This window comes from Stegostoma tigrinum, chromosome 3 (genome assembly GCF_030684315.1).
Source record: "Stegostoma tigrinum isolate sSteTig4 chromosome 3, sSteTig4.hap1, whole genome shotgun sequence".
NCBI classification, from domain to species: Eukaryota; Metazoa; Chordata; class Chondrichthyes; order Orectolobiformes; family Stegostomatidae; genus Stegostoma; species Stegostoma tigrinum.
The window spans coordinates 114,650,634-114,664,432 of NC_081356.1; the positions used below are offsets into that span (position 1 = coordinate 114,650,634).

The following is a 13,799-nucleotide window of genomic DNA, read 5'->3' on the forward strand; positions in this document are numbered from 1 at the left end:
CTCAACCAGTCTGACCCATTCCCACACTTCTACACTCACTCTCTCTTTTCCCTCCTGTAACAGCTATAGGGTTTCCCTTGTCCCTACCTACCATCCACATCCAGAAGTTCATCAGCCACCATTTCTGTCACTTCCAGCGAGATGCACCACCAGACACATATTCCCCTCCCCTCCCTTGTCTGCCTTCCACAGGGACCGTTCCCTCCGGGACACCCAGATCCAATCTTCCTTCACTTCCAACACCCCCACCAACAGCCCCATGGCATCTTCCCCTGGGATTGCCAAAGGTGTAACATCTGCTTATTTATCTCCTCCTTCCTCAGGGTCCAAGGGCCCCAAACATACCTTCCAGGTGAAGCATCAGTTCACCTGCACTTTCCACAATCCAGTCTACTGCATTCGCTGTTCACAATGTGGTCTCCTCTACATTGGGGAAATGAAACGTAGGCTGGGTGGCTGCTTCACAAAACATCTACGTTCTGCTCGCAAAAAAGATGCTGAGCTTCCCGTTGCCTGCCACTTTAACACAACACCATGTTCCCTCACCACTATCACTGTCTCAGGCTTGCTACAGTGCCCCAACGAAGCTCAGCATAAACTGGAAGAACAGCACCTCATTTTCCACTTTGAGACCCTGAAGCACTCCAGACACAATATCAAGTTCAATAATTTTAGGGCCTGAACTCCCCATGTCCTAGCTACTCGCCACACACACTAAGTTTTATTATCACATAGCCTGCCATTACATGCTACCTATTGTTAGCCACTAACAGTCTCCATTAACAGCTATACAGCCTCCTACCCAGATCTTATCCACTCCTTCATCTGTCCAACTGTTCTTCACTCTTTGGGATCTATCCCTATGTATCGTTTGCTCCTTACCCCTCCTTACCCTTCCCCCTAACCTATCTTCTGCATATAAACTGACATTTTTCTATATCACGTGAGGAAGGGTCACCAGACCTGAAACGTTAACTTTGATTTCTCTCCACAGATGCTGCCAGATCTGCTGAGCTTTCCCAGCAATTTCTGTTTTTGTTTCTGATTTCCAGCATCTACAGTTGTTTTGGTTTTTATAAAATCCTGCGGGTCGTGGAGAGGGTAAATGTTCAAGGTCTTTTCCCCAGGATAGGGAAGTCCAAACCTAGAGGGCATTGGTTTAAGGTGAGGGCGGAAAGATTTAAAAGGGACCTAAGGGGCAACTGTTTACGCAGAGGGTGGTGCATAGATAGAATGAACTGCTAGAGGAAGTAATGGAGGCTGGTACAATTACAATGTTTAAAAGGCATCTGGATGCATGGTTGAATAGGAAACATTTAGAGGGACAATGCTGGAAAATGGGACTACATTAATTTAGGATATCTAGTTAGCATGGATGAGTTAGGCCGACGGATCTGTTTCTGTGATTCAATGACTCTAAAAAGTAGCATAGTTAGAGGAACGGGTACTGTCCTCTGTAGTAAAGACGGAGTGTCCTGACGGTTGCCTACCTGGATGCAAGACTAAGGACATCTCTTCTGGGTGAAGTAGAACTTGGAGCAGAGTTGTGGGGGGAGGTAAGGATCCTCAGCTATTGTGGTCCATGTAGGTACCAATGAAATAGGTAGACGTAAGAAAGAGGTCCTGCTGAGAGATTTTGGGTTAAATCGAAAAGCTGAAACAGAACATTAAGAATCTCTCAGCTACTACTAAGCCACATGTTAATTGACATAAGATAAATAAGGTTAGTGAGTTAACTGCATGAGTCAAATACTGGTGTGGGACAAATGGGTTCTTATTAGTGTGACAGTGATATTAACACTGGGGATAGAGAGTTAGGATGAGCTTCATTTAAACCATGTTAAGAAAACGGTCATACTGAATAGTACAATGAGCGGTGAAGGTAACGTTTTAAAATAATTGTGGGGGGGTTCAATTGAAGGGAAGTTCAAAAAATCAAACAGAAACAAGAGAGTAGAAGTACAGGGTAGGTGAATGAAAATCTTTGACAGGAAGGAGTGGTACATAAACACAGAAGAGTGCAATATCAATTAGAACCGGAGAAAGGAATAATGGTTAAAAGAAATGAAAAAGCTTAAGTCCCTTTATCTGAATGCTCACTGCATTTGTAACAAGATTAATGAGTTTACAGCAGAAATAGAAATAAATGAATATGATATGATAGCTATTGCAGTGACATGGTTACAGGGTGACCAAGATTGCAAACTCTATTCGAAGGTATTTAAAGTTCCAGAAGAATAGGCGAAAGAAAATTGCTTTGTTAATAAAGGAACATATCATTGCAGTGGTGAGTGGTTATATAAGTGTAACAAATCATGAAAGGAATCAGCTTAGGTAGAAATAAGGAACAACAAGAGAAAGACGTCATGAATGGGAGTCATTTATAGACATCTAAAAATTTGTTTCTCTGTAAGACAAAGTGCAAATTGGGAAATAGGGAGGTGTGTATGAGGAGCATTGCAATCTTCATGGGTGGGTTTAATCCGCACACTGACTAGATAAATTAGATGGATATGGAAGCTTAATTTCTCAAGTGCACCAGGGATTACTTGTTAGAGCAGTATGTTGCAGAACCTAAGCTGAGAAAGGGTATTTTAACTTGAGTAAGATATAATGAGGTGGGCTTTATAAGATATCAGGTAGCTAAGGATACTCATGGGATAATGATCACAACATAACAGAAATTCAAAAACAGCTTGAGGGAGAACAACTCAGGTCTCAAACTAAAGTCCTCAACTTAAAATAAGGGCAATTACAGAGCTGTGAAGAAAGAGTGGTCTAAAGCAGGCTGGGAAAACAGACCAAGGCTGTCAGTGGATATCAGTAGCTAATACAATGTTTAGAGTGAGAGGATTTGAGTACAGGGTTAGTGAAGTCTTGCTTCAATTGCATCAAAGATTTTGTTTTGACCATACCTGGAGACTGTGGGAAATTATGGTCTCCTTATCTCAGGAAATAAATTATTGCTATCGAGGGAGTCCAAAGAATGGTCATAAGACTTCTTCCTGGGATATAAGGATGGTCCTAGGAAGAGTGATAGGGTCTGTATTCTCCAGGGTTACGAAGAGTGTGAGGTGATCTCATGGAAACTTACAAAACACTTAAAGTGATAGACAGGGCAGAGGCAGATAAGTTCTTTCTCCTCATTCAGGAGTCTAGAACCAGAGGCACAATTTAATATTAAGGGGGATGACACTTAGATCTGAGATGAGGAGAAATCTTTCCATTCAGATAGTTGGGAACTTTTGGAATTCTCTACCACAGTGAGCTGTAGAAGCTCAGTCTTTGAGTATGTTTAAGGCAGGGTTTGACAGATTTCTGATTACCAGGGCATATATGGTTAAGGGAATAGAATGTGTAAAGGGCAGTGAAGTTTTCAATGACACCATGATGGTATTGAATGGCACAGCAAACTTGCTGGGCTCAATGGACTGCTGCTGTTTCTATGTTCCTGTGCCATTCACACCTCCTCCAGACACATGCTTTGTTTCATTTCTTGTCCTGTTATTTCATTTCAGCCTCACACCATCAATCTTCTTGTCCCTTAATCTAAAGAAGGGTCCTGATAAAAGGCCATCAAATGAAACGCTAACTCTATTTGTCTCTCCACATACTCTCCCAGAACTGCTGAGAATTTCCAACATCTTCTGTTTTCTGTTCCAGGTTTTCTGCAATTGTTTTCTACAATCTTTGAGCTGCAGGTGAGGGATCTCCTTTTTGTCAATGTTCAGAAGGAGAACAAAAGTAAGGGAGGAATAGTTCAATGAACAGTATTAATATTGTAAAGCATTATAACAATTATTAAAGAATGCAAAGATTCTCATATTTTTATTGTGAGGGTGTTTAATTCTGGATGTGAGTTTGCTTGCTGAGCTGGAAGGTTCGTTTTCAGATGCTTCGTCACCATTCTAGGTAACATCATCAGTGAGCCTCTGGTGAAACGCTGGTGACGAAATGTCTGAAAATGAACCTTCCAGCAAACTCACATCCAGAACCTCAACCTGAGCTACAAATCTTCTCAAAACTTGCTAGGGTGTTTAATCTATAGGGATTTTGAAAAGTTATTCCATTTTCTCAAATCTTGCACCTTCTGTGTTCATCTTACAGGTTTGTTAATGTTTGAAAATCTATCCAACTGCTTTTAGTTTACCATGAAATCAATTTTCATAAATGCCATGTAAATTGATCCACAACTTACAAAGGCTGTTGCATGTGTTGTTCTCTGTGATCATGCTGCCTGTTATGGCTCTGATTTATTATTGAACTCATCAAAGAAAATGTTATGTTTTCCGTGCAACAGTGAACCTACAAATTAAAATCAAAGTCATCGCCGGGTTAGTAATCACAGGAACAATATAGATAATAACAGTTAGAAGAGAAAAACAAACTACCTTGCATTTTGTTTAACTGCTAATCATATCAATGAAACATTCCAAAATTTTACACACAATTATTTTTCTGGAATGTAACAGTGGTTATGGGGAAACTATTATCTGCTAGCCCACAGACACAAATAAAAGGAATATTTTCCTATTTTCTGCGATTTATTTTTGTTCTCCTGAGGAACAAAACAAGAAAATCATCAGGTGAACTCCCTGTACTTAAAGTGTCCACCTGAATTGTGAATGGGACCTCAGTTAAAGTAATGAGGGGTAATACCATTGAAAATGCCCTCTCTATGCTGTGGGCAAATATCAGTCAAGGTTATGAGTTCAAGATCCATAGGTAATTATTTGGTAGGCCTGATAGGAAATTGGAGTCTACAATGTATCTTGGATGTTTATTCATTGTCTATAAACCAGGCTACCTGTGTAATTCTACAATTATTTCAATTTTCAGGAGTAAACCTACCTGTTTGCTCCTGTACAGTATTGTACACTACAACAGTGAAGCAAGACTGAACATTTGTCAGTATTGTTATGCTTCAAGGCATTAAAAATTTAAATTTACAGTGTTCAAAGATGCTTAAGCTGCCAGAGGAAGTGGTAGAAGTGAATACAAATACAATATTTAAAAGACATTTGGACTGGTACATAGGAAAGGTTTAGAGGGATGTGAGACAAATGCAGGCAAGTGGGACCAGCTCAACTTAGGAAACCTGGTCAGCATGGATGAGTTGTGCCAAAAAGGGCCTGTTGCTGTGCTGTTTGCCTCTGAATTCTTTGACTTTTTCATTTGGTGAATGATGACATGCCAAGCTAAAAGACGTTCTGCAGGTTTAAGTGTTTATCAATTTAGTGTGGGAAGTTATTTGCTCATTTTTTTCCAGATAATACCCTTTACCTCCCAAGGCGTTCTCTATCTTGATTCCTACCCTTTAAGCCTTTGTTTCGTCCATTTCTGTCTTGTGCCGCTATTATTGTTCATGCTGTTAGGGGCAGGTTGTAGAACTTCTGTGTCAGAAAGGTGGAAAGCTTCCAGGATGTTTTACTTTCATACAACATGGTGGTGATGTCCAGATACTAGAGAAGGTACTGGAAAAACTAACAGAACTGACAGCATTTGACAATCGCTTGATGAATCTAAGATTCCACACTCTAATTCTTTATTCACTATTTTTTCACAATTCTTGAGGGTATGGTTGAAGCTCAGGGACTTAGCTGGGCAAGATGGAATTTTTCAGTGGTGACGTAGTTACATTGTCTCTTTGTTCCCTTCTTGTAAAGATCCAGAACCTGTAGATTTTCAAAGGACTGCACTGAGCTCATCTTCTTGCACAGTCTCAATGAACGTAAGACTAAAACTCAAGAAATGCCCACCCATTTCCCCAATGCAGAGCTCAACCACTTCAACCCCAAACCACCCTTCCCATGTTTCCAAGTAGCACATTCTGCAGTAATCCACAACACCTCAGATCCATCTTTCTATTTCTTCAACGTCCCATCATCTTTATCATCCCTTTTGTAATTTAACCATTCCTGTCCTTTACAGATGTCTCCCTTTATTCTGTCCTCCCCTCCTCTCCCCACTTTTCCTGCTTCTGTCTTTTTTTTTCTGAATTGTTAAATCTGCTTTACAGTCCTGATGAAAGATTATCAAGCTGAAGTATCAATTCTGCTTCTCCCTCCACAATACTGCCCAGTTGACCAAGTGTTTACAGCAATCTCTATTGTTAGTGCCTTTGAAATAAGCTAGGAAGACAACAAAAAACTAACTTACCAAGAACGAAAGCAGCTACATAATTTGCGGTATCTCCTACACCAACAAAGAAGTACAGCACGCAGAACATTTCCCAACTCTGAGAGGTCAGCTGAATTAAGTTTAAGATTGTCTGTAAGGCTATGCCTCCAAAGAGAACAACTTTTCTTCCATACCTGAAAAGAACAAGCATGTAATAGTTTCAAAATGATGCTACGGCCTTTCTTTCATGCCTTTGCATGACAAACCTATGATGTACCTAACATCAATATATGAACATATAATTGTACAAACAAGGAGCTGGAGTAAACCATTCAGCCATTTAATGAGATCATGACTGATTAGATTTAACATCAAATACACATTACAAATGTTCCAATAACCTTTCAGTCCATTGCTTACCAATTGTCAAAATGGCTGCTGCTGTTCTGATCGGAGGATCTGAAACTGAGAGCTTGTGCATTAAGACTGGGGTCAAACATTGCTGTGTGACTGCCCCCACCTTTTCCATAATCTAAGATTGGATGTCATGATCCAACATCCTCACATATCTCATGGATATATACAACACAGCAGGGAGGCTATATGGCCCATTGTGTCCACCTTGGTCAACAAAAATCTGGCTACTCTAATCCCATTTTCCAGCCCTTGGTCTAGAGCCCTCAAGGCTATGTCAAGTGAATATCTAATACTGCATAAATGTTAGAAGAGTTTCTGATTCAACCACCCCTTCAGACAGGTGTTCCAAACTCCCACTGCCCACTGGCCAAAGTAAATTCCTCTTAGATTTCTACCTCTCACCTTCCATCTATAGCCCCTGGTAACTGACTCTTCTAAAAATGGAAAAAGTGCTTCCAATCCATCCTCACAATCTTATACATCACTGCTTGGTCCCCTCTCACCATTCACTGCCCTTGGGAAAATAACACTGACCTATTTAAACTTCCCTCCTGATTCAGAGTCTTCAGACCAGGCACAAATCTCCTCTGCACCCTCTCTTTTGAACACAGATTCACAGATTCTTTCATAATGTGGCAACCAGAATTGTATGCAGCACACCAGTTGGGGCCTAACCAGCATTTTATACAATTCCACCTCCTTGTTCTTGTGTTTTATACCTTAGCTGATAAAGGCAAACATTCCATATACCTTTTTTAATCAACTTATTTCCATGTCCTAATACCTTTAGGAATCGTGGATGTGTACATTAAAGTTCCTCTGATCTTCAATACTATTCATAATGTAATCCATTGCCTTGACTCCCCTCCACAATATCACTACCTCACACTTTTCTAGGTCAAATTCCATTTGCCACTGCTCTGCCCACTCGACCAGTCCACTGATATCCTTCTACAGTTTGTGCCTTTCCTCCTCATTGTTTACCTTGTTATCAAATTTCATGCCATCAATGAACTGCTTGATCACACCGTCTAGATTTCAGGCCATATTATTAATGTACACCTCAAACTGTAAGGGCCCTAGCACCAAGTCCTGCAGAACTGCACACAAAACAGTCTTCCAGTCATAGAAACTCTGTCATCACCCTCTGTTTCCTATCTCTCAGCCAACTTTGAATCCAATGTGCCACTTTTCCCTCAGATCTCATGGGCTCTTCAATTTGTCACCAGTCTGGCATGGAACCATAGACTCCGTACAGTGTGGCCATTTAGCCTATCAAATTCACACTGACCCTCTGAAGACCTCCCATCTAGAATAAGACCCCATCCTAACCCTATAACTCTGCATTTTCCCATGGCTAATACACCTAGCCTACACATCCCTGAACACTATGGGCAATCTAGAAAGGCTAATCCACCCAACCTGCACTTGCATTGTGTGAGGAAACCCGAGCACCTGGCTGAAACCTACCCAGACACAGGGAGAATATACAACTTCCACACAGACAGTCGGCTGAGGTTGGAATCAAACCTGGGTCCCCGGTGCTGTGAGGCAGCAGCATCAACCACTGAGGACCACACAACCCCACGGGGCATGAGGCACCTTATCAAAAGCCTCCCTAAAGACCAGGTAGATCACATCAAATGTATAACCCTCATCAGTATTATTGAATCCTGTACCTGTCTGAAAGTTGTCCTGAAATAATCGAGCCACACAATATTCCCAGGAAAAAGACTGATGTGGTAAATGGTCCTTTCCAGCCATTGTCGCACACTAAGTCCCACTGCAGGGAGGAATAAACATTATCAAAGATATCAATGCAAAGATTTTGTTTTAAATTTCAGGATGTGGTTAGTACTGCCATGATACATCTGTAAAACTCTTGTGCAACAACCTAGTTTTGTTTATTTTTTTGAAAATATTGCAGGAGATTTTTTCCAGTCTCATTTAGAGGTGAGTTATATATCTGTCAAAGAATAGAGGTATCTGTCACATTATGCATTACTTATTAATCTTTCTCAAAAGGTAGAGCTGGGACTATATAACACAACCTGAATAGACAATAAAATTGCTACTTATGTATCATGTGCGATTCTGCTCACCCTCAGGATGTAATTTGCATTAATGAGTATATCAAGGAAATCCAGCTCTAAGGAAAGATTGGATGGGCTGTGGTCATTCTCTTTGGTTCAGAGGTATGTGAGGGGAGGTTTGATTGCGATGTAAAAAATTGTGAGTGCCCTGGATAGAGTAAATAGCAAGGACCTATTTGCTTTAGAGAAGTCAATTAACAGGGGGCACAGATTCAAAGGGTTTGACAGAACGGTTTGAGGGGAGAGGAGGAATTTCGCTGCTCATCCACCAGCCTGCTTAAGTCTTTTAGAAGTTCATCAGTTTCCTTCTAACAGTTCACAATACTTTGATGTTTTAAATCTAAACATTTGGAAATATTGCCAAATCTACATCAATAATATAAATCAAGAAAAGCAGTAGTTAACATACAAACCCCCAAGGTAACTCTACCGTATGGTCTCCTTGAGACTGAAAAGCAACCATTCGTTGCCACTCTTAGTTTTCTGCTACTTAGCCAACTTCGGATCAATACTACTGTGGTCCCATTTGTCCCACGTATTTCAAATTTTCAGTTAAGTCTACTATGTAACACAATGTGATCCAAAAGAGCAAAATTCACTGAATGACCATAATATGAAAACCAACAGACAAGATTTTAGTTTTAACAATCAAACCAAAATCACTGAGATAAGAATCAAGAGCTTCAGGCCAATGTTATGGGGACATGGGCTCAAATCCTAATATGGCAGTTGGTGAAATTTGAATTCAATTAAAAAAACACCTGAAATTTAAAACGAGTGTAATGGTAACCACTGTTGCTTATTGTAAAAACCCTCAGGAAGGGAAATATGCCATCCTTACCTGGTCTGGCCTACAGGTGACTCCAGGGTCACAGCAATGTGGTTAACACTTATCTGCCCTCTGAAATGCTCTAGCTGGCCATGCAGTTCAAGGCCAATAAAGGATGGGCAGTAAATGCTGACCTTGTCAGTGACGCACACATCCCACATATGAACGAGAAAAACACAAATTAAACATAAGCTAACTGACACATTACAGTCAAGAGAAACTCTGAATTACAAGTTATCAGACCAGTGAACCAGTGATGAATTGTGCAGAACTACTGGGCGATCCACTTAGCACGTTTGGCATTAATTGTAGCCACAAAAACTTTCAAAGCCCTGAAACTTTTTATGCAAGATTCCATCATCTGTTTTTTCAGTCACATTTTCTCCAACTTGAATTACTTAAGCTGGGGATTTTCCACTGCTCCTACCTCCAAAGATTGTAAAGATGGGACAGAATCTTACAAGACCCTGAGTGACATAGGCCATGGCGAGGTGAGTTGTAGAATCGGGCAAGATGGTCACCTTGACATCAAGATCATCTTGTCATAACATCCTCGCTTTACCCCAACAGCAGGAAGCTGCAGGTTCCCTGTTGAAGCTCTTTATTGTTTGTTAAGTAACTTCATTAACACTTCAACTCACCCTGGGTTACACTCTGACCAAACTCACCATACAAGCCAGCTGTCAGCAAAACCCAATATGGAAACAAGAGTGAAGGGGTCTTGTGGCACAAGCCAAATACACCCTGTGTCCACAGACAATGGCATGCCCAACATTTGCCAGCATCTAAGAACCCTCATGGTACACCTTTGATCCACTCACTGGATACTTCTGCAGCTCAGAGCTTCACCTTGGGTTGCCATGGTGATAATCATTGTATAATGCAGCAAGGGCACTGTACAGAGATAATGCGAACTGCAGATGCTGGAGAATTCCAAGATAATAAAATGTGAGGCTGGATGAACACAGCAGGCCAAGCAGCATCTCAGGAGCACAAAAGCTGACATTTCAGGCCTAGACCCTTCATCAGAGAGGGGGATGGGGAGAGGGAACTGGAATAAATAGGGAGAGAGGGGGAGGCGGACCGAAGATGGAGAGTAAAGAAGATAGGTGGAGAGAGTATAGGTGGGGAGGTAGGGAGGGGATAGGTCAGTCCAGGGAAGACAGACAGGTCAAGGAGGTGGGATGAGGTTAGTAGGTAGATGGGGGTGCGGCTTGGGGTGGGAGGAAGGGATGGGTGAGAGGAAGAACCGGTTAGGGAGGCAGAGACAGGTTGGACTGGTTTTGGGATGCAGTGGGTGGGGGGGAAGAGCTGGGCTGGTTGTGTGGTGCGGTGGGGGGAGGGGATGAACTGGGCTGGTTTAGGGATGCAGTAGGGGAAGGGGAGATTTTGAAACTGGTGAAGTCCACATTGATACCATTAGGCTGCAGGGTTCCCAGGCGGAATATGAGTTGCTGTTCCTGCAACCTTCGGGTGGCATCATTGTGGCAGTGCAGGAGGCCCATGATGGACATGTCATCTAGAGAATGGGAGGGGGAGTGGAAATGGTTTGCGACTGGGAGGTGCAGTTGTTTGTTGCGAACTGAGCGGAGGTGTTCTGCAAAGCGGTCTCCAAGCCTCCGCTTGGTTTCCCCAATGTAGAGGAAGCCGCACCGGGTACAATGTGCAGTCAGGTACCTGCACCCAGCTCATGGACTGCACCGTTCTGGCTTTTTCACTCACTGTAATAGCCCTAATGCACACTGAGCCTACCTGGATGCCTGTCGCATACCTGCTTTACCTTGTCTTGCCTTTCACACCCTCAGCCAGAGTTATCTGGCTCATATTGCTACTGTTTTGCCATGCTATTTAGCACAGAGACAAGATCAGGAGGCTTGTCATTGTTGTTAGCAGGTCTTCGAGCAGTCAAAGTGGATAACCTTTGCTCAGGGATCCAGCTCAGTAAGTGTAGGCTGGGTAGGCAATGACCCAATGGTATTATAATTTGACTATTAATCCAGAGACCCAGATAATGTTCTGGTGTCCTGGCTTTGAATCCTGGTGCAGCAAACGTGGAACTTAAATTCAATAATAATTTGAAATAAGAGTTTAAAGATGACCATGAAACCATTGCTCATCATCGTGGAAAAGCCCATCTGATTCATTAAATACCTTTAGTGAAGGAAACTGCCATCCATACCTGGTCTGGAGTACATGTGACTCCAGACCCACAGCAATGTAGTTGATTCTTAACTGCCCCTTGGGCAATAAATGGTGACTTTGCTAGTGATTGGCCAAATCCTATGAATGAATGAGAAAAAGGTTAAGGGCAGTCGCCAGGACTAGTCCAGGCCCTGAGATAGGAGGTTTAGAGGAGATAGGAGGAAGAACTGTTTTCTCCCTGAGAGTGGTGGATATCTGGGATTCACTGGCTGATAGGGTGATAGGTGCCATAATATTTAAGAAGTATTTAGATGTGCATTTATGATGCCAAGGCATACAAGGCTACTGGCCAAGTGCTGGAACCTGGGATAGTTAGATGCTTGATTTTGACTGATATAGACTTGCTGGGCCAAAGGGCCTCTTTTCTGTGGTGTAGATTCTATGACTCAATGGGCCTGCTCATGGGAGTTGGGGGTCAGGATCCTCTGCTTGTTTGGGCTGTTTTGGGCTTGGAATGAGACAGGCAAGTGTAATGGGAAATGAAAGTGGGTGGCACCACTGTTAATGTCTCATTGTCCTCAGAGAGAGTGACAGCACAGAGGACGTGCAGGTTCAGTGGTGTCATAGCTCAGGGTGGGTGATGGTGAGTGGGGAAGATGTTGTAGGCTTAGTGAGAGTGATAGAGCATAAACTTTTCTAGGAGATCGGTACAGGAGCAGAGGTAGAGTGTGAGGTTTTGGAGAGCAATGTTGGCACTTCACTGGTCAAATGGTGAAGGGCACTGGCCTTCTTCCTACAGTGCTGGGTATTCCTCCAGATGACTGAGACTGCGCTTACCCAGTGGCAACCCAGGACTAGGCTGGCATGGTTCAGTGTCGTGGCCTCCCTTACTAGACCTGAGGGTGAGGACATCTTGGATCTGCACCTCACCGAACAGCAGGATGTCCTGGATCGTTCCTGCAAGGTGGGATGAAGCTATCCCCTGTTCGCCAGATCCAGGGCAGATGTCAGGAACTGTGCAGGGCATCTCTAGGCTGGGTATACAATGGGTTTTTAAATATGGCGCCACAGCCAGGGATGCCAACCAATTCTATGCCATGAATAGAGTGACAGCTCTTGAGCTTGTGGAGACCAAATCATTTCTCTATCTTATTCCCAACTCCAAGCAGCTTAGTTACCTCAGAACAAATCATATAGTTGCTGGCAAACAGAAGCTTTTGTCATTTACAACAGGTAATTCGTGCATAAACCTATCAACATCCTATTGCCACCCTCCTGCATCATATAGAGAACCCCTTGACTCCAGTTTGTCTGCAAACATTGCTTGTTCAAACAGCCCTTTACACAATGTTTCCTATAAATGTCAGGTAATTTGCTTTTCAAAATATGCAGAAAGCCTTTAAAACATTTCAGCCACAAAACACACGGTCTTCACAGCACTGGAGAAGAGACATCAAGGAGCAACAAGTCCTAGTGAGCTAAAATAATTATCTCAGTAATTATTATGAACATTGACCGCTGAACTGTCTTGGCAGCTTTCTCTCCGCTCATAAAAGCACTTTCTTCATGTGCCTGTCTGCAAGGGTGTGTGCATAGGGACCTTGCAAAGAGGTTAGAGTTTTACCTTAATCTGGAGGTGCTGGTGTTGGACTGGGGTGGACAAGGTCAGAAATCACATGACTCCAGGTTATAGTCCAAGTGGCTTATTTGAAAACACAAGCTTTTGGTACCTCGCTCCTTCTTCAGATGTTAGTGAGAGAGGTAGTATCAGGCACAGAATTTGTAAGTTAATAATCAAAGGTCACACCACTGATGAGGATATATTAATCAAACCTAAGATGCCATTAAATCTTTAATCAGTTAGAAAGTTTTAATTGCTTAATATGTATATGAAAATCCCCGAATTTCTTTCAGGTCACTGCCCTGAAAGAATCAAAGGTTTTATCAGTGTAAAGAAGAGGTGACATTTTAGGTCAGACAATGTGTATTAGGTGTGAGGCCTTGTCTAGAATCTGTTTCTATGATTGTTTGGAGTCAGACTGATTTTAATTCTAAAGTAGGAATTTATGAAATGCCACATTGACTGACTATCTCTAAATTGTGCAGTTTTTGAACAAAACAGAATGTACCTGCAAATACAAATTCATCTGATAGATTTACGTGTGTGTGTGCATGTGTGTGTGTGTGTGTGTGTGTGT

General features: G+C 42.2%; 1 protein-coding gene across 4 annotated transcripts in view; it reads right to left on the reverse strand.

Moving 5' to 3' along the window:
- The window catches only part of LOC125450160 (organic cation/carnitine transporter 2-like), a 71,172-nt gene that overhangs the window by 48,012 nt on the left and 9,361 nt on the right, over positions 1–13,799 (reverse strand). For all 4 annotated transcript variants that reach the window (XR_007247032.2, XM_048526190.2, XM_048526175.2 and 1 more), the window contains exons 2-3: positions 8,217–8,320; positions 6,160–6,314 (exon numbers count right to left, since the gene is read on the reverse strand). Coding sequence is in view for 3 of the 4 variants with exons in the window: in XM_048526190.2 (XP_048382147.2) it covers positions 6,160–6,314; positions 8,217–8,320 (259 nt within the window). In the remaining variant the exon portion in view is untranslated. The remainder of the gene's footprint in view (positions 1–6,159; positions 6,315–8,216; positions 8,321–13,799) is intronic.